The following is a 21,896-nucleotide window of genomic DNA, read 5'->3' on the forward strand; positions in this document are numbered from 1 at the left end:
AGCTAGTTCCAGTAGATGGCGGTAATGCACATCTAAACGTAGCAGAAGAAGAAGTAACGGTCCCTACTAGTTCATTCTGTACAAACCAAGCTTCAATCTATGGAAGCCCGTTTCCGCCACTCTGTAAAAAAAAAAAAAAAAAAAAAAATATCTCATTATAATGAGATAGTATCTCAAAATAATGAGATAGTATTATAATGAGATACTATCTCATTATAATGAGATAATTTTTTTTATTTTTTTTTTACAGAGTGGCGGAAACGGGCTTCCATATCAATCTTTTCCTATTCAGTTGTGATTTATACTGCTTAGGATTTACTAAGTGACAAAGTAACAAACATCTTACCTGCAACAGAAACTCTCAGTCGCTTAATTTAGTCATAGAGGCTGTAGCTAATGACGACTCAGCTAACCCAACTGTTCCCTCTAAGTCTGTGCTAAATTGATTAACAATAGAAAAAAAAATCTATAAAATAGCATACGCTACAAACCCACAACATTTTTTGTTATTTTTACACCGTTTTACCTTTACATCAGTAAGGCTCAGACATGTTTCACATGCTCCTTTCTCAGCATATGCTATACAAAAGGATCGCAGGTGAAGTACCAGCCATTACTTTTAGACTAAATACCAGCAAATGTGATGATGGCACAAATGTAAAATATTTAAGTCAACTGCTTGTTGTGTCCTTTACATTTTTGAGGTGAATTGAGAGCATCCTTGTTTGTTTGCTGACTGAAAATGAACAAATCTAAAAAAAATAATAATAATAAAAAAAATCTAACTTCCCCGCCTCAGAGTACAGACCGAAAACACACCAAAAAAATGCAGAACCAGGAGTTATGAAAATAAGTCCACATGAAAAAGTAAGTACTACTCCATCTTTATAAGGCCCATTTTCGAGGCGCATCTCAATGCAACAAGAGCATTATGGTTAAAAATGTATTCGTAAAACTTATTTTATGTACAAAAACCCTACAATACATAGTCAATTGTTGGTCAGTCTATTATTTATGCTAAAAGATTATTTTTACAAACTAAAAATGTTCATGTTTCCAGATAAATTTCACTAGTATTCTAACTATAGATGAAGTATCGGTATACCATGCAGGTGTCATAGCAACCTGTATTGGTAGCTATGACAATATTAGACGATTTGAGTATTTAATCTAAAATAAATTAACTTATTTTATTGTCTAAAAAACAGGCACATCAAACTTTTAAACTTGTTCGATTTCCCTCTTCTAGTAAATCAATAACAGCAGTTTAGGTAGAAAAAAAATAATCACGCTTTCAATTAAATACTTCAAAACAAGGCATAACATTTATTTAAACTCACTGTTTAAGTTTGTATTGCATTCGAATACCATATCATCCACAGCATTAAAAGGCATTAACCTAAATCTTTACACTATTTCTATCATTCACACATGGCTGACTGTGTTTAAACAATAAAGTGCTTTTAAATTTTTTTTTTCAAATAACCTTCTGTTCAACCAAGCAAACAAAACAACAAAAAAAACAAACACTGAGAAAATACCTGCGACTCCTCTCCGGGGTCAGTGGAAATCGACACACCAACATATACACTCTGAAATACTCAATCCCACATGTGAGCAGGCAAATATTTCACCCACGGTGTTTAGTTGTAAAAAAAACTAAAATAAAAAAAAAATCTGTGCTTTACACTCCAATTGTTTAGAGTTGTTTAGAGACCAACAGATTTTCAGTCATAAGATTATGAAAAAAAAACTTTGCTTAAGCCGCTGTCACGTTGTTCTTTTTCTGTGGGGGAATTTCTCGGGCGGATTTGTTCCACTCTGGTCCATCTTGGTAGGAACACACAGAAAGGCAACATTAACACACACAGCGGACTTGTTCAACCCCCCCCCCCCCCACCCCCCACCACCGCCATCTCGTTTGCCCTTAGCAGAACCGCCTGCCTCTTGTCTCAGGTGTGAGCTGTGTGCAGAGATCAACACGCTAATGAACAAATCCCCAAGATATATATTCACTGTGGATTCCTGGGCGTTATGTCGAGCTGCATTTTTGAGTCTGGATGAAAAAAAATTATTCTAAGCTACGAAAAGCAAAACGTCCTGTAAAAGTTTGTCTACTCGATGTGTTCTGTAGGTGCATCTCAATTAATTAGAAAAATCATCGAAAAGTTTTCTTTCAGTAATTCAATTCAAGAAGCAACATTCATCTTATACAGATTCCTTGCACACGATGGTGAATTTTTTTTAAGTATTTACCGTATTTCGGTTCATTTAGATGATTGTGGCGAAAGACAACTTGTAATTCAGCTTCTCAGAAAATGTAAATATAACATCACTTTTCAAAGCATATTTCTGGAAAGTTGAGTGGAAGGCAAAACTTTGGTAGAATCAGATGCACAAAAGACAAACTGCTGACTTGACAGACGTTATTCAGCAGCACTTTAAATAAAAAGTCACTTTAGCAGTAACTTTTTATTTAACGTCACTGCTAAAGAAGTTGGCTGTTCATACTGTGCTGTTTCAACTCATATAAAGTTGAGTGGAAGCAATTTTGCACAAGCATCAGGAAGAACTGTAGACTTGAGAGTACTGTGATGCTAAGGCCATTTAGAAGTCTGTATGCAGTATCCAACCATATTACTGAAAAGTTGAGTGGAAGGAAAAGGTTTCACAAGCAGCAGGGATAAGTGCAGCCTGGAGAGGGCTCTGAAGCAAAACCCTTCAAATTTAAAGCATGATTGTGTCTTCCAAAAATTTTCCAGAGGACTTCATGCTTCCATCTGCTGAAAACCTTACAAAGATTTGCATTCATTTTTTCAGCAGAACGTGGCCCTTGTCCACACCCAGAGAAGTAACAATGGATGATTCAATGACCGTAATCATCAAAACTGAAATAAATACATTAAGGAATCTGCGATGTGGGGTTCACGTTCTGAATAAAATTATTTTAATTGATTGAGATGCACTTGTCGAGAATAAAACTGCTGTCCTCATCTGAAATGTTGAGTCTGAAGCCAATATTCGGCCCTTGTTTCTTGTCGCACACACACACCGCCGAGAGATGAGGCCACCGTCACATACAAGTGAGATAAAGGAACTTAGGACTTTTCAATGCTCTTTCATTGATGTGTTAAAACATCACAAAATCGCTGAAAACTGAAGAAGCAGAAATGCAACGAAAAAACAACAGTCAGTCATTTTGTTTTGTAGTGGGGGCGCCTTCGAGATGTCAAAGTCTTTGTTTTTTTGTTTTTTTTTCCATCCAGTCTCATATCTTCTGAGCCCACCGTTGCCGTCCGAGCCAGTCCGCTGTGCTCCTGTTATTCCTGCCAGGTGTTTGATCAGCAGCCGGATCCTCACCCTGCGGCTCGCCGTGTGAATCAAGCAGCTGGACGCTTGCTGAAGGTTTCACCGCGCCTCCCATTGTGATCGTAGTGTCCGTCAGCGGTAGAGGAAGGCACATAATACTTTGAGGGTACTCTCTGGACACTTGGGAGAGATTTTTTTATGACCTGCTGTTCTGAGTGACAGGCACTTGAATGCCCTTCTGTCCTGTTGCTGTGAATAAATATTAAAAAAGTGAAATATTAGAAACTAGCAACATTATATCTCACCAAACTGATATGAGGAAGCTTACCCAGTTTGTACTTCTCTTTAGCCTCCGACCTCTCTTTGGCGTCAAAGTACCAGACTGTGATGGCATACCTGGTTATGAAATAAATGTATGTACAAATAAATGCTAAAACACATCGAGTTCACATTAAAACGTCATATTGGTTTATTTTGCCAAATTCATTATTGTATATTTTGAGACAATTATATTAAAAATCATAGTTTGTTTTAAGAAGGTTGTGTGGAGTAGTGTTCTGGAGTTAGTATCCAACCCTACATTAATAGAGAGCAATCACAGCATCATTTGTGTGTAAAATCAAACCAAAATTTTAATAAAAGAGCTAATCCTACCATGACTCAGAGCACGACCCATTTAAAGCAAATTATTACCATCTAAGAGCATTGGAAATTTTACAGGTAGAAAGCTTTACATAAGCCAAATGAAGACCTAATCAATACTTAATTTCCCTTTGACCTTTCATTTGAAATTTAGAATTGGAGTTATTGAAATATTGGGCAGTGAAGTGCTACATAACTTCATAGAAAGTCAAAATGACATCTAGTATTGTAGATTTCTTTTTCTTTTTTAATGCATGCAAAATGTATTTCCAGGAACTATTTTCTTCAACATGATTAGGATTCATTCATCCAACGAGAGAGAGCAAAATTTTCAGCAGACATCATTAGGGCTGCTTTATCCTTTTCATCTGTCAATCTCTGCCAATTATAAAAATGTTAGCTGCTTTTTGTAAACCTCAGAGTTAAGACACAGAGCTATATTATCTAGAATATAAGTACATTGGGAGATGGCTGTCTTTGTATTGCTAGTCATGCTAATTGCCAACGAAAGACGGAACAAACAGTGTGAAATACCAACTCTCTAATCATTTTCTTTTTGTTTCAAATATCAGTGAAATTATGTTTTGAAAAACCTCCAGACACGATGTGTTTGATAAACAATCTGGTCCAACTCACAAATATGATGTGAAGAAACAGTTTGCGTTCAGCACGTTGAAAACTTTTCTGTCCATTTCCCTTTACATGAACTTTATCTCAAAGCTGTCTTCTAAAGGCAAAATCCACTAAAACAACAAAAAACATGATAAAAACAGGAAAAAAAACCCCATTGTGAACATTGCTAAAAAGTTAATTAATTATCACAAGGACAACAATATTGGAGCGACCATCCTGGGAAAAGGATGTCTCAGGCAACGCAAGGTTCATTTCTACGGTTTCTCATCTCTCCTGTGGGGCTTTGTTGTTTATTCCTGTCTCTCATGTGTGTGCCTCTTCAGCACGAGTCCTGCCATCGAACCTTCCTCTCCTCTCCCTCCCACCGACCTCCTCAGGAAACATATACTTCCTGCCTCTGGCCCCACCTCGCCTCGCCTCCCCCCCCACAGCAGTCGAACCGGCAGAAAAAAGGGAAGGGGAGGTTTTCACGTGATCTCCAAGGACAAAACTAATTTATGCAACGATGTAAATAAACCCCCTGTTGACACTGGCGTGTTTATGCGCAGAGCGGGTCTATCGCATATCAGCATCAGCGCAAAGTAAACTTTGGTTGCCAATCCTAATCTCACAACACAATTATGAGGTTTATTTTACATCTGTCACATTTTGACAAATTGAAACTACAACAATTGATGGGTGACTGGCAAAACCGAGGAGCTCAGAGGGTCAACGACAGAAAACTGAGCTAAAAATTAAGTTTTTATTAATTTTTTAATTGAAATTAGTATTTACACAGCAGAATCAATATAAAACAATAAATTAACTTTTGTTTTTTTATTTGTGAGGATGCACAGTGTATTCCAGTGGCTGTTACTAACCGAGTGGCGTAAGATGGCTTCACTTCATGTGGGTTTCTGCGGTCAGACCAGAAGATGAGCAGCCGGTCAAACACAGGCTCGATATTGGCCACCACGTTTTTGCCCTCGGGATAGATCTGCAACAAACCTCCGTGTGTCTACAAAGACGAATGTGCACAGATTAGTCACATGTCTGCAGGGGACATGTGCAAGTCAAGAATATAAGATTTCAATTAAGTGAGAACATTTTTTTTTAGAATTGATCACATTTTAGCTAGGAAACCCGAGCAAAGAGGGAATTAACAGTTAGCGACTGAGAGTTTTTCAATTTTAAAAAGATAATAATCAAAGCACCTTAACATCCCAGTTCTTGTTAAGATAGTAGATGCATGTGAGGCAGCGTCCATCGCCGTTTGGGTTATCAACATGGCGGACGTATCCAGCCCCATTCCCTGGATAACAAGCAACCATGGCCTAAGACAAAAAAAAAAAATCAACAAAATTAATAATAAAATCTTATGCATTTTAGTACAATAACAACAGCTTTATCATCACATACAAACATGCCAAGAGTTTTAGCAAAATATGCAAAAGAAAAAGCCCTTATTAATCAATGCTGGACATGACAGGTTGACCAGAAAAATCAAAAATCCTTCATATTCCTGATCATTGACCCCACATGTACAACATGTTTAAACTGACAACATCACTCTTCGGTGTGGGAGTTGGTACCGAGGAAAAAGGATTTGGTAGTTAGCTATTTTCAGAGTCAGTAAGATTGTGAGGACTGAGAAAACACGAGATCTGAGTGGCCGTTCAAACAGTTTTCTTTGAAATGCCGATACATTTCTGAAGTTCATTTAGGCTGCAAGAGCGAGTGAGATTCATTTTTCAAATTGAAAAAAAAAAATCTCTACTTTTAGTAAAAAAAGAATTATATTTAAAAAAAACATATTCCTCAATTGTGAATATTTGACCACCTCAAAAACAATCATAATCTCCCTTTTTGTACATATGATTGTTCTTGTTCAATGTCAGTGTCAGATAAAGTTTAAGGAACCATGCATTTTACTGCAAGAACAGAAACTCAAAACACATCATAAGGTCTAGTTCTATGTGTGTTGAGTTAATTGTGCCATTAAATTTTTTTTAAGTATAAAAAGATAACTTGCTCACACAATGAATATTAACTCTGTTTTCATTTGCTTTTTATTCCTGAAGGAGTGCTCAATATCCCGGGTGAATATTTGAACTAAAGCCCGAGTCAAATACTGAAGGACAGGCGGCGTAGACGAACAGGTATCACCGATTAACTTCACTTCAATTAAATGATGCAGCTTCCTGACATAAAGGCGACACTCGACTCATCAGTCAGAGATGAGAGGTCGTCGCCTCTTCAAAGGTTTGGACGTTTATTTTTGGCCCGACACCGACGTTCCTCTTGCTGGTTGAAGCAGTGAAAACCTGCAGAGTTTAATGAGCTCTGGCTGCGGGCGTGAGTTGCTAATGAGGGCCGACAATGGGCGGCTAAGTAGAGCACAACCCAAACTCGCTTGGCTGTGAATGAGAGAAAGGCGACACACACACACCCTCACTAAAACGCCTCCGAAGCCATCACCTTTATTTGAGCGGCGGCAAAACAACGGGGACAAGTGCAACTGTCTTACCTAAAGGTTAAATCAATACCGCAGCGGTGCAGAACCGGCTAGTCATGACTGATGGCGTCTCAGTCAAGCTGAGGTGATGCACTGACTCCACGCTGTCCTGGGGAACATAATATTTCAGTCTCACTCTAGTTGTTCCAAGAACCCAGAGGCTTGTTTCAGTCTGAGGAAACAGCTTGCAAAGTATTTACTGAGGGCCTGAAACACGACCATGTTCCATTAGATCACACAGCCGTGGCACACACACCGCCGTCACTTAACTTAGAGTACATTTACAGACTCAAGTCTCGCGGTGACGCTTGTCTGGAATGCGCATCGACTCCAAACAGCTTTTCACGCAAGTCTCGGTTCCCTCCGGGTCCCAAGAGAAAGCGGTGCGACGGCCTCCCAACGCCGAGACGTCAAGCGGGGGAAATACCAGCGTGAGGCCATTGTTTGAGAGAATGCATACTGTTTCTGTAGATCGTTTCTGAGCTGGGAAAACGGCTGAATGAACCCTGACATATTTCTCATCTTGCAAAAATACCATTCGGGAAAGAGAGCATACGAGAGCACCGGTGGCGAACAGGTGTTTTTGTTTTTATTTTCATGCTTTCTCTGATGGGCAATGATTTGTATTTGCTCATTTGTAGCGACTTATAATAAGGAGAGATGGACGGATCAGAATTTTGAAGCTGATTCTTTATAACCACTGCTTATTCGTGCGAGGAGCAGATTATTGCCATCCAGAGTATGGATCCATGGCACCTGAAATACACATGAACATCTCAGTAAATTGAAGACGTGTTCTGATGAGGCTCGTTTGTCTTCTTCTGAGGTTGTGAAAATAACCTTTAAGCAGATATTAAATATACGATTAATTTACCCCCCCCCCCCCCCCCCGTACCTTTGTTAGGAAATTAGCTGTAAGCAGAAAATTGTCATAATTAACAGCAATATAGGCTTGAATACATAATATGCTTCACTTTGTGAAATTAAATTAAAAAAACAACTTCTCAATAAATTTGAATAGATTTGAAATGTACCTGTATCAGCATACCAAATTCAATTCAATTAAAATTCAAAAATATTTCACTGATCCCAAAGGGAAATTAAATAATAATACCAAAATTATATAATACAAAATATTGCATTCAAGGAGTACTTTACACTTATTTTGCAATGACTGTTTCAATTCAGTGTAGTCTAGTCTAAATCTACTTATCTGCGACAGGAAACCTCACATCGTTCTTGTGCGTATGTCACATTTCCCTAAAATGTAAATCATTCTAACCTTTTGTCTCTTTTCAGCCTCCTTCCTCTCTTTAGGAAACTGTAACTAATGTAATTTCGCCGCCTATTTGGACTTACAGTGTCAGTTAGTTGCTGCATTTGTCAACTTCCAGTTTATTATTTTTTTTAAGCAGTTTACTTAAAAATAATCTAAATGACCTACGTTACATCAGCGAGGAATCCAAGAACTTTGAATTCAAAGATGGAGGGCAGCACTTGTGTTGCTTTTGTAAATTATGTCAATTATGGCCATCTTAGAGTGACCCTTTGGGACTTTTGGCTAATGATAATGACATTATGAAGAGATGTTTAGAAATGGCTGTTCCTGTTTTTGCTGGCAGCTTACACAACAGTCACTGGAAAATGGTTTTAAATGCATTTTCTCTACAGATTGTGTATATTGCAGCATTTGTAATCAAACCACTGGTGCTTATAGATTAAAAATGCAGACAACATCAGAAGTTGTCTTTAAAAAAAAAAATTATTTATTGCAGCAAATACTGAAGAAATCTGCCAGCACACCCTCATACTGGCATTGCAACAGAAAGACAAGTAGTGGCAAGAAAATTAAGGGGTTTGACTTTAGACAGTGCTGCCACTTTCAAGTTCAGATATCACTTTTTGCCTCCGATCAACATACAAAACTGATACGGAGCCGCTATCAAGTAGGGAAACATGCCCTTCTGTGCAAACATGAACCCGTTCAGTTTGTGTGCTTCACAGAGATAATCAAAATCTACTGAAGATGTGCTGAGAAACCAGTTGGTGTCCAGAATTGGAGGATTTCGTGTTTTAGTTTGACAGACTTAACTGTCAAACTAAGTTTTTAAACTACCGTACGTGTTGTAGGTCGTAACTGAGTGAAGGAGACAGTGGGGTGTTTAAAAACCAAGTCAGGGGAAGCACAGAGAAGTAAGAAGCTATTTCAAATAAGAAAACCTTATTTTCTTATACAGGCTGTGAAAGAGTGAGAGAGAGCAAGACTTTTATCAGATACCAGGAAGCTTGTGGTTTATCCTTTCAGCTCTCAATCTCTGACTGTTAAAAGAAGGAATAAATGATCTGTTGTAATAGTTAGGAATTGTCTGATAATTGTACATTGTAACACTCTCTACCTGTTGACGCTTGATCTTTTTCTAAAATCTCGGCGTTAAGGTGAGAGCTACATTTAGTAACAGTGTTTTAGTACTGCTAGCTGCACTAATCACTGATTATAAGATGCTAAAAACAGAGTCAAGGTTGCAGCCATGTTGCCTTTGTTTTAAAATAGTAAATGGTTTCACGCCTAATATAAATAATTAATGACCACTTACGGCAGGAAGGCAAGAAAGAATTTGGAACGTCTTCCTTTATCTTCTGATAATATGTGCCTCAAATATCAGCCAGAAAATTCTGATTGGTGCATTTCTAAAATCTGCCAAAACTAATGACTGATGAACATTTTTTAAAAAGTTAGATTTTATTCTAACTACATAAAAAAGAATACAAATACTTAGAGTGTGTTTTGTTCTGTGGTAGATATGTTGGCACAATTGAGATTCTCTCAGTTTCTCTTTTTTTTTTTAACCAGACATATACTGAGAATGACTACAATCTATGTTTTGTTTAGCAAACAACAAAATAAGTGTGTATTTTTGGAGAACATGTACATTTAAGTCAGTCTATTTCTGCCAACAAATATTTAATTGCAAATGGAACAGCTGCAGTTCTGCTTAACAATAAATATACCACAGACAACTCAACCAAGCCCTTTACTGAATCTAAAACACACTGTAAGCATTAAAAAGGGAAGCTTTACGCACTTCGTTTTTTATCTCATCTTTTCTGTCAAATAACCATTCACAGAGCCTGAACTAGTGCATCCTGTCTGCCCTTAGCTGCTTCCTTTCTGACTTATGTCTGCTGAGAACTGTGCCCACGTCAAGTTTGAGCATATATTACCACCTGTCTGGCAGGTACAACCTTTTAACGCCAACACCAGACCTCCCGTCCGTTCACACGACAGGAAAAGGAAACAAAAAAACAAAAAAAAACAACACTAAATGCAGTGACGGCAAAGCAGGCAGAACCTGCTGTTCTGGAAGAGAGTGGCCAGGGGTGAGTGCTTATCCAGATAAGAGGAATGACGGTGGAGAGAGCCGTGAGGGGCTTGATGAGGCTGAACAAATACAGGCCTGAACTACGATTGCGTGAGAGAGGCTGAGCACCGATTGGGATAACTGAAAGCTTAAAACATTTCAGGGTGACTGCAGGCAGCCGTCCGTTTGGCATTTTTAACCTGCATCACGCTGCGTCTGATGGTCCACAAATGCTACTGTGGAAAGGTTGCGACACGTCGATGCATTAGGGCTGAATGCGTTGCACCACATGGTGACTCGTTATCTTTACAATCGCCGCTGTTGCCGTACTGTACAGCACCAAGTCGCTTTAAATCTCCTCTATCTGACCTTTCAAGTGCATCGTTATCATTTACTGTATGTTACGTACACAGCGCAATGAAGCAAAAAAAAAAGTGTCATAGGTGCAACTTAGCCACTATGTACTATTGCCTCTAAGGAGACTTTACCTGAGCTAAAGCAAAATCCTGGCAGAATAAGAGCTGTGTGTTCTACCTCTTAGAAGAAGTAACGTCCTTCATCAGCAGAATTGGGCACAAGTCAGTCAGCAGTATGAAGGGATATCGCGGTTTTAGTAGGAGACTTATTAAAAAATAAATACATGTTTTTGCACACTGTTCCAAAACTTCTAAGCCCATTTATGTGAAATGCCCGAGTGACCAGATTTTTCTCCAGCTGGAGCAAAGGTAAACATTTTTTACAATCTAAAGAGCCCTTCCTCTTTTGTTCAAACTAAACTGAATTCGTCTGGAGCTGCAAAACCTTGATGGTTATAATACTCCGCATATATCAGCATGACAAAGGCTTTCTCCAGGGAAAACTCATAAATGTTGCCTTATGTGTATTTAATTACTTAATTTAGATGAAAAGGAAGTAAGATATGAATTAAACAGCATGCCTGTGAAGCTCAGATTCTGTTTTAAATTGTCCTTTCAATTATAATCAACAAGACAGTGACTCCTCTAAAACAAGGGTCTTGGCTCACAGGGTTCCACAATTGTTGAGCTATGCTAATTTAGGAAAGTCGGAAAATATCAGTGTGATCACGGTACGTCACGGGATATTTTCTGTGAAATGTGTTGTGAAAGCAGTGAGACAAAATATGAAGGCAGAGGGATTTGTCACTGAGAACTGGAGAAGCACCAATCAGGCCTTTGCAGGGCTGGTACTGATTTCTGGTTCCCTTATAGGCATTTTCTACCAACACGGTTCGGAGCCTGCGCCAGCTCCCAAAGATGTTTTCAAGCCGTGTTTTCACATGTGAAAAGAAGCTGTGGTTCAACTTAGGCACCACAGAATAGCCGTTTTTTCTGCGTGAGCCGTAACGTCCCCCATGGACCGGTCAACAGCTGGAGAAAAAGGCCAGTCAACTGAGCAAAGAGACAATAAACAAGCATGGCAGAGAAGAATGGGCAGTGCCTGACATTAGTCTCTCTGTTATGTGCAGTAAGGGTGAACAGTGTACTGGTGTTTTCAGAAATTCTCAGTTGAAAAGTCTGAAGATTGGTAAATTAGAGGAAGATACGCAAACAGAGAACGTGGACATCTGAGCCACCTCCGCCATCTTGGTAATATTCTCTCTTGCCACGCTGTGTTACACTCGCAGTTGATAACAAATGCTTGGTTCCCCAAACCGGTGGGAACGGCCGTCGGTGTCGTCAACAAAACACCAAAGTTTGAAGGCAGCCAAACCGACCCAGCTCAAGAACGACGTATTTTGGTGAAAACGCGCAGTTTGACTTCTGATTTTGACCTTTTCTTTTTTCTCTTTCCTTTGGAATTAGACAAAAAAGAGGATTAAAAATGTTTGGGTGAATTCAATAAATATGAGAAGAATAAAATCAGATTTCTGACTTTTGAACAGGGCCAATTAAAAGACAAAAAAATCAGATTCCAATCATTTTCCGATTGTTGGGAGGTCTCTATTGAGAAATGATGTCTGACAAAGTCGGGTGGTAAAACGTTGAACACAACTGTCACAAATCAAATTTTACAAAGTAGTAAACTAATATAGCTGTGATGTGACACAAACAAAACATATGCCCTAAAATGTGAAATTTGGAGTCATAACCTGCTCCACAAATACAGAATTAAAGCCTTAGAGTCACTGCTGGAGAACGTCTGAAATTACTCAAGTTTAATCTGTTCAAAATCCCCTCCCCTCCAATTCTCAGGTTTACATCAGCTGAACTAACACCTGCCAGCTTCGTCTCTAAGGGGATCAGGCCTCACAAACACATCACCAGTCACACGTGCCATCATATTTTGACTTTGTCTGCATATTTATTAAGAGATAAACAGGAACCGGATTTCAATCAACATTGACACCGCTCTGTGGTTATCTTAGCACAAAGAGGTGAGAAAATGCAGTCTGCCCATGAGTCAGTGTCACTATGGCCACGGCGGCGCTCATTAAATATGTTTTATTTTGGATATTTAAAATACCTTCCGGTTTCAGTGCTAAGTGCTCTTTACAAAAAAATGTTTGTTGGTATTATAGAGGGCGAAATTGCGTTATTATTCCACCACAATCAATATATTACTTGAAAATGGCCTCAAAACATCATATAGTTTATCACAATAATTACTGGGACAGTTTATTGCCCAGCAAAATTTGTCATTGTGACAGGCCTGACTTCAACCCAGCAGAGAGAAAAATATATAAAAAGCTAATATATGTATAACATATACAGTAAGTTATCATGCAATCAACCTTCACTGTTACAACATCGTAGCTCAGGACGAGCAACTGATGTAAAACCTTTTACCAACTGGCATTATAAACTGAATTTGACTGCCCTGCATCATATTTCAAATAAAATGTTACTGTTAAATTAAATTAGAATTTTTTATTTATAATTGGTTTGATCTGATTTTAGATTTCATTATATGAATTGAACTCTAGAAGCACTTCTGGCACAACCGTGTTTTACAGCGTTCAACATGGAGGAGCGTATCTGTCCAATCCAGAAAAAAAGCCTATCGCCATCCGCACATCCAGAGAAACTGTGGCTGACAAAGCTAGCCATGATTATAGCATTTTCTTAAAGCTCTGTCCTTCTACTCTACAAATAATCGGTCTACCCACCCAAGCTCCAGCTAGCTTGCAGCTGTGTGGCTGCCCTGTGCAGCACGACTTCTAGCGAACCGGTTAAGCGTTAGAGAGGGGCCATCTATGTGCGCACTGCAGTAGCTGACATAATGCCGAAGCTTCCACTGCATCGCCTCCCCCCAATCCCTGGTCTCCTTGCTAAACTCTTGGCTCACTATTTCCCCTTTGCCTCTCACTTCTAGTCCATCCCCACCCACTGCTTGGAAAACGACTCAATGTGCCACGGTTTTCTACTCCATCATAACACAAGAGTTTGAGTTGCGTCACTGCCTTATCGGTAGATTGACCTTACAGTCAGTTACACGTATATGTTTACATCCCACGGTCCTGCCGACTAACAGATGAAAGGAAAGGGAAACGCAACTCGTTCCCTGGCAAGGCCGTATTCAGGCCACCGCTAGCCAGTCCATTTTTCCCTCCGTCTCTCTTTCATACACAACATACCGCTCCACTCTACTCTTTATGGGCCTGTTACCAAGGCAACGGCAGGCAAATATTTTGTGCGTGAAGCGAGCGGGGTTGATAAGATAGGGGAGGAAGAGAGTGAAGTAGATGGCAGAGTGAAGGAAATGGGAGGTCCCGAATAAAAAAAAGAAAAGAAGAAGACGGCTTGCTCGATGGAAAAGCTGCGGTGACCTTTTACTTAGCTGCACTCCAGCCAGATCCTCCTCCTCTCCTTTCCAACAACTTCCTGTCGTGTTCACGCCACCGCTGCACCTATCTCTGCGTTGTGTTGTGTTGTGTACTCGTCTGAAGCGCCAAGCTGGAACAGTTTGTACCACACACACCCCGTAACCTTATTAACAGACTAACGTTTTTATCAAGGGAATCCTTTGTTATTTCTGCCAACCAAGACAGAAGGAATACATTATGTTGAAAGCAGCTATGTGTACATAAACAACATAACGTACAGTGGAAATTTGTAATCCAAATTAACGAAGCCAGAGGCTAATGAAGCCGTATGAATCTCCATCATCTGCATAGTAAACACAGTTTTACCGAGTATGTCCATTTCAGTCAGGAAAGAATTTAAGTGCTTAAACTATCAAACGGTGAAGAAAATGTAAGACATTTTTCTTCTCCTTAGTCATAACAAAACTTACTGATATTAAGCCATACCAAAGATCTATAAAGTTACAGCTTCAAAGTCACAAAAACATTTTAGGTCATGCTGTTGCTGCAGTTTTAAGGCTTTCTAATGAGGTGCGAGAGAAAATGGCATCGCGACCATCAGAGTTTTTTTCAGCTTTATGGGGCACAGAAATAAAACGGCGCCGAAAGACGAGCTTTCGCTTCAATGTCGGATATATTTAGTGAAAACAAGAGAGCAAAATTCAGCTTTTCTCTATTAAATATGTCTGTATAGCTGCCAACTGCATGCTGGCTACCAAAGTTAATGTCTCAACAAGTCAACCTCCTCATTTCAACCCATTGCACCCTCAGTGTTTCCCTATGCAGACCAGAACCAGAAACGATTCTAACCCCAATTTTTCCCCACCATAAAGGAATGTGATACATAAAAAAATGTGTCATAGTTATTTGATAAAGTTTTGAATCAAAAGGAAAAATTTTAAGATTATTTCAATTTATTTGATTGTATTGAACCAAAAAAAATTTAAGAAGTTTTGATGATAAACTTAAATACTGTAAACCGAGGGAGTCGTTAGTTTTAATTCTAATTGGTTGATCGAAGCAGCCAATTAGAATTAAGGGACAAATAAAAAATTGCAAGAAAAAAACAAAAGTAAAAAATAAATGTTGCTAAATATAACTGAAATATATATTATTATAGCAGAAGCAGGAATAAATGCTACTTTTCTGTTTTAAGAAAAAGCAATAAGATCTTGTGCTTTTTGTGGCAAAGTTTTTGAGTAATCTTCTTCAAAAGGCTACCCACCATTTAGCAACTATAGCTATGACTCAGGTCCGAAAACAGCAAAGTCACTGCACTTCCAAGGAAGTAAAGGCCGCCAACTTGCCCTTCTCTCATGCTTATGTAAATAGCAGTGTGCATGTACTGAGGGCAAAGTCTGATGGTAAACATGGGATGAACAAGGTTATACCGTAGATCAAATACTTTAGAAGTACAGACAAGCGTAGGACAGGAAGGCCAGAAAGAAAACATACTTATCACTGTAGATAGGTGAAGAAATTACTTTGCTCCATACCTATTTCACTTCATTATCTTAAACATCTCATTTATAGCCCTGTTGATTAGGCAAAAGCTGTGGGAATGGGCCTTTGGCTGCATGCATTCAGGTGTCACCTTTTCCTAATTCCTCCCCAGGGAGCAGTAGTGCGCCTACTTGCCAGATCGCATGTGCCAGTACGTCTTCTGGATCCATTTCCTAATGGGACATAACAGTTTACATGGTTCACTGCCAGCAGAATAATCTAAGGCCAAGACTTGACATCAGCAGGTTTTGATCTTTCTGCCAGGCTTTTACGAAAACAATTTTGATTCGCATTGTCTGGAGGTGTTACAATGTGAATCCTGCCGAGACTGTGAGCGCCGCGCAGCTGGGAGCAGGCAAGTCTCTCACTTACAGCACGACAGTAGATCCCGGAAAACAATCGGCACTAAAAACTAAAGTTACAAGAGAGGCTGATGCGTGAGAAGAAAGACTGACTGAGATATTTCTAAAGGGGGTTTTCACTCGAGCTTTTTCATGCAGCTCACATGGAAAAGAAGATCAGATAAGGGGAAGGAAAATAAACAAGAACGTCTCCCTTCTACCATGCAAGCATCATGTTTGTGTGGTCAAAGTGATGGTAGAAAATGCTGTCAGAGATAAAGTGATGGCAGAGGAGATAGACTTTTTTTTTTTTTTACTTTCTTCTTCTAGGTAGCTGCAGAATGAAGACAAAAACAAGGGCAGTGACTTATCCGTCTCCATGTGCTGGAAAATCACATGGCTCACCCTGACACGCTACCTGTGGAGTAAGTGTGTTCGTTTGTGTGCGTAAGCCCACATGTCGGTGTTACAAACGCAGAGATAACGCGGAGCAGAAAAGGCGTCCAACCAATAAACAACAGCGTCAAAAGACGTCACGCAATCACTAGGGGTTATTTTGTTGCCAGTATTTATCCTGAGATGCAGGGGAATAATATTCACCCTGGATGTCTCTGGAACTGCCCTCGTCCAGGCCAGACTTGAGGGTTTGCTCAACCTCAGCAAGGTGAAACATTTCTGGCCATGAAAAACATGCCAGTTATGTCATGGAAACTAAAGAAAAGACCATAGTCTGACCAACATCAGGAAGAAGATAAATCAGAGATTGCTCTACATGTAATTGATCGCGGCGCAATGCCAAGACAAAATGAAAGCCTCCATACTTTCAGAATGAAGGTTCTGTACACATATATTTGAACAAATGTATGCACGTTCAAATTTACTTTATTTTGAAAAACCAACACCGCCTTATACTTTCTGTTTGGCTGTGAAGTTGGCTACAATGTGCCGTTCTGCTCTCAGGAGTGAAGGAAAACTAGAGATGGCAGTCCAACGTAGAGGGAGAGAAAAGGGAAAAGAAAGGTACCTAAAGAAGGTTAAGTTAAATGCATTTTTAGTTTGTATGCTGCATTTGATTGACAGTAATGTTGTTAATTAATATAGTTTGGCCTTCATGCGTAATGTTTCAGATACATTTAAAGGCTCCCTGATGATTATGATATGTAATCAGCAGTGTTGGGTAATTTCCCCCCCATCCAGTTTTCTTCCAAGATTTGTTTTTAGAAATCCTTTATTTATTTATTCTTTTAGAAATCCTGTGATTATTAAACTTGCTCCAGAGTCCACACCCTCCTAAACCCGTCTCTCACCTTAGTGCGTCCATTGATGACACAGTTCCCCAGCTGTCCATTGGCAGCGCTGTACAAGATGGCCTCATCAATGTGAGCCATCAGAGTCCCGATGCTTTGGCACTCTCGCTCCTGCCCCTTCACCCAGGCGATCTGGTCGCCTCGGATGTTCCGGGAGGGAATGTCCGCCTGGCTCACCAGCTGTCCGCCCCGGAACTTCCCACTCTGGTTCAGAGCCTCCACCTCCTTCAGGACACTGTCTCCCAGTTGCACGCCGAGGAAGTTATCCTTCACACAAATACCGTAGTACTTCATGCAGGGGATGATGTACTGCTTGGCGATGCGCTCCGCTGACCAGCCGGTCCCCGCAGGAGGCAGCAGGCCAGGGATGGAGGGCAGGCTTGGTACAGCTGCAGGATCTGGGGATGCAGTGTAATGTCCATTTCGCAAGTTAGCATTTTCAGGAGAGCAGTTTGGATGGTTGTGAGAGCTGCTGCTGTTGACGGTGTCTCTAAGCGGGGCGACTGCTCGGGCCACCCTGCGTGGTTCGGATGATTTGTTAGCAACAGTTCCATCAGCCAACTTCCGCCGCTTTAACTCTGACTCCCCTGCTCCACAATCTGGGTCTGCTGAGCATCCTAACCCTGGCGACCCCATGACATGGCCATTGAGGATTTCTGATCCACCGTCCCAATTCTCTCCATTCCTCCTCTTCTGCTGCTGCTGTGCCTGCCTGACTTTCAGGTCCTCGTTGATTCTCCTCGTTCCTAAAGAGCATATGTCATGAGCCGTTCTGTCCCCATCCTCTATCGTGAGGCCTCTACTGTTAAAAGTGCAGACGGAGCCACCCGTCTTTGCGCCCATCCCGTTCACTTGACCCGGGTAACTATGGGGCGTGTGGGCCAAAGCTTCAGCCTGGCTGGCCTCCACGGTGGCAGACGGAGACACCACCCCACCGTTGTAGAGCGGAACGCCGCTTTTGGACTGCTTTGTTGGGCTGGTGATGCCTGGGGAGTTTGTCTGCGAGGCCATGTCGGCGAGGAGCTCAGCAGCCGTCTGAGTCCCAGTGGGCCCGGCGCAGAAACCGTTCAGACCCATGTCTGCCTGGTATGAGCTGTAGATCTCTGTCTGCTGGCTTCTTCTCTCCTGCGACTCTGACAAGACTGTTGGTCCAAGGCGAGAGTTTGTCTTCAAGAGCTCCTTCAGCCCCAAACTCTCCATTTGATCTCGTCGTCTGCTGGGTGCACACGTACCTCACGTCCTCCCTTCATTTTCCAACTGAGCCGCTGCTTCCTCTTTCGGAGAGGAGCACTGCAAGTATCATGTCCCCAATCCTTGGTCCGCTCTGATTTCAGCAGTCACTCTGCAGCTCTGCGTTTGGTTCAGTGTGCCTTTTAAACATATTCAGGCAGCGTCGGAAATCTGTGGAGAGTAAAATGATACGTTTTTAGGTCTATATATAGGCATAGTGCAGACCATCTGCTATGGAGAGCACTAGTAAAACAAAACTCCAAGTTTCTGTGATGCAACATGTTGCTGTGTGGTATGAACTGTTTAAGGTGCCACAGTTCAAGACATCAATAAGGATTTAATTTCACATTTATAAATGTTTACATAATATCTATTTAGGACCTTAATTTTAATTTAAATAAAGATTTAATTACATTAACTGATTAAAAACATTCAACTAAAAATGTTAGCTTTTAAAACAAAAAAATTTATTGGTGTTGGGGTCTGTCAGATGAGCATTATTGACACCTTAAATTATTTCATGATGGACAGAATCACATAAAGTGTAAAATAAGGGATTCTAAATACATCCTGAAACAAAGTTTGACAATTATTTCAATTAACTTGTGTTTCTCATAACTTCAATTTTATTTAAATTTTAAATTCATAAAGGCTTATATTAGGCTTTATTTTAGATTACAAATTCAGTGCATCCGTAAGTTAAATACCTATTATATATTAAATTTGCACAAAACTGTAAATTCATACATTAAACAAATAAACATACTCATCATTTCAATTACTTAATACATCTATAAGCATAAATAATTTGCTATAATTATAAGCTATCATAATTAAGTATTATTGTATTTCGTTATTTATCTTTTATGGTTTATAATATGGATTTGTCATCTGTTTGATATATTAAAGTAAGAAAGCAGGGAATTGCTGCTATTGTTATTAATTGTAATACATCATTTGCAAAATGTAACAAATTTGCAACTATTTGAGTCGAATTGTCTTATTTAGGTTTTTCAAATATTTGTTAATAATGTATTTCAATCATCACCTGCATAGGAAGGTAAGTACAGTAAGCAAATTATTACAGTTGTACGTCAAAATAGATTTTCATGCAAAAGAAATAAAATAACTTAACAATACCAAAATTCAGAAATACAACAAAATAACAGAAATGTTTACATTTTTTAAAGCTACTGCAATAAATCTTTCAAAAATCTTAGGAGATTGTTCTACATTTGTTGTTGTTAGGGTGAAATTAAGTTAGCTCACTTATAATATCCCCTTTATTATATAATGTAAAATGTCATATTTTCACCATTAAAAAGTGCAAAAATACAAATTTTATGCCTTGAAACAAGGAGGCATTTTTTAAATGGAATATAGGGAAGATTTGAGTGGACAGTGCAGACAACAGCAAGTGGAGAGCAGAGGACGAGAGAAAAATAACTTATATGGGGTTAGGGATGGTGGCTGGTGGGTGTGGTCTCAGTAGGAGCCCAAATCGACATCTGCTCGGGACCCCAAACATTCTTGATTCGGCTCTGACAGTGAGCCATGGTGAGAAACCTTTACTGGTGCCACAAAAAGGCCTGTCTTCTTGGATGTCTTTTGATTTTATCTTAACAGTTTAAAAACAAAATGCCAAGCGTGGTAGTGGTGCATTACCATTACAAACGTACCTGTACAAGTCTTATTTTGTATATTAATCATAAAAAATATGGACTAGCAATTATACTTTGAATATACAATATCAGAATAAAAACGACAACAACTGGCACTATTGCTGTTTTCAAAAAGTACGCGTTTACGAATAAAATTTAAAACGATTTTCGATTACGCAACCATAAAAATAATTTATTTCGTCTTTGTCTGGTTGTAATCACCAACTTAACAGCTCCATACATGATAGTAGTAAATTTCACAGGATATCAAATGAATATTAAAAATATTGGGGGGGGGGGGGGTTATTAAAGAAGTATATTTTAAATTTTTAAACAGAGAGGTAATAACGTGAAAAAAAAAACATGTGAAATCTCTCGCTGGGAGAAAGCACAGTACTTACCTACATACGGCAGCCATACAGCAATGCAAATCCTCAGCGAGCCTACGTGACAGGCTGAGAGTACGCATGCTATTTCCGGGAGTGTCTCTGCTCTGCTCCGCGGTACGTCCCATCCGATTTTTTTCTCTTTTTTTTTTTTGCGTCGGTTATAAATAAGACCAGGTGGCGACGGGAGTCAAACGCCGCTCTGACACGCTAAACCGTGACCGGGAGGCGGAGGGGGATGCTCCGAGCTGGACAAGCTTCCCTTCGACAAGCACAACCAGCGCTCCCCGTTGTGTGGAGGAGCTCCCCGAGTTTCTGCCTCCCTCCCCCGTCCTCCTCGTACTCTTCCCCCCACCTCCTACCGCGGCTCTCTGTGTCTACTCCCGCCTGCCATTTGCATGCATACAAACCACGTGACCTGCATCTACCGCAGACGCTCAGTCGCACAGGCGTCATCCGCTATTGTTGTAGAGTGTAAAAAAGTAAGCTGCGGTTGCAAAAAAATAAAATAAAAAATAAATAATGACACATTGCGACAACTTGAAATGATGCATTAGAGCATTTTCTGAAATAATAGTGTTAAATAATAAACTCATCCCTAGAGTGAAAAAAACAGAGTTGGCTTTATGTTGATTGGGGAATAAATAAATAAATAAAAAGTCCAGATGTACAACTGTAAAGTCAGTGGCGGTTCCCGGGCAAGACCATACATTTACCCCATCTGCCTCTTGCCACCAAATAGATATTTCCCACAAGACCAGGTCAGACATAAGTAGCAGTATTACTTAGGAGAAACATTTCAGAGGCCATAATGTTTCTTTATGCTTGTTGCTCTTGGAGAGAGCTAGTCAGGGGCGTGACTACATATTTTTGAGGTGGATGCGAACATCTCACCGCCCCCCCCACATAAACTTGTACAAGTGAGCCAAAGAGTCGCTTCTGTTAGCCTGTGTCTGCAGGTCTGAGGCTTTTTGTTAGCATGTTTTCTATCATTCTTATAGCTTGGTAGGAAGCCTCATCCAAACTGGCAACCCACATTAATAACATGGTGAAATAATATTGACCACAAAACACTGTATTTATAAAAGATATCAACGTTTTTCCTACACAATCCTAACAAACGTTTTTAATGATCTCTTCACAATATTTATTTACTATTAATCTATTTGTACGATTTGTTCTTTAAATTGCCATCTATATTATTTTTC

General features: G+C 39.8%; 1 protein-coding gene across 1 annotated transcript; it reads right to left on the reverse strand.

Annotated features, from left to right (window-relative positions):
• Positions 1-1,298: 1,298 nt before the first annotated feature.
• egln2 (egl-9 family hypoxia-inducible factor 2) lies at positions 1,299-21,029 on the reverse strand. Its single transcript, XM_032545327.1, has 6 exons — positions 20,704-21,029; positions 17,412-18,812; positions 5,778-5,897; positions 5,445-5,581; positions 3,638-3,705; positions 1,299-3,558 (listed from the first exon to the last, which is right to left on the reverse strand). The coding sequence occupies exons 2-6, from the start codon at positions 18,609-18,611 to the stop codon at positions 3,506-3,508; spliced, it is 1,578 nt and encodes a 525-aa protein (XP_032401218.1). The 5' UTR covers positions 18,612-18,812; positions 20,704-21,029; the 3' UTR covers positions 1,299-3,505.
• Positions 21,030-21,896: the final 867 nt, after the last annotated feature.

This window comes from Xiphophorus hellerii, chromosome 18 (genome assembly GCF_003331165.1).
Source record: "Xiphophorus hellerii strain 12219 chromosome 18, Xiphophorus_hellerii-4.1, whole genome shotgun sequence".
NCBI lineage: Eukaryota > Metazoa > Chordata > Actinopteri > Cyprinodontiformes > Poeciliidae > Xiphophorus > Xiphophorus hellerii.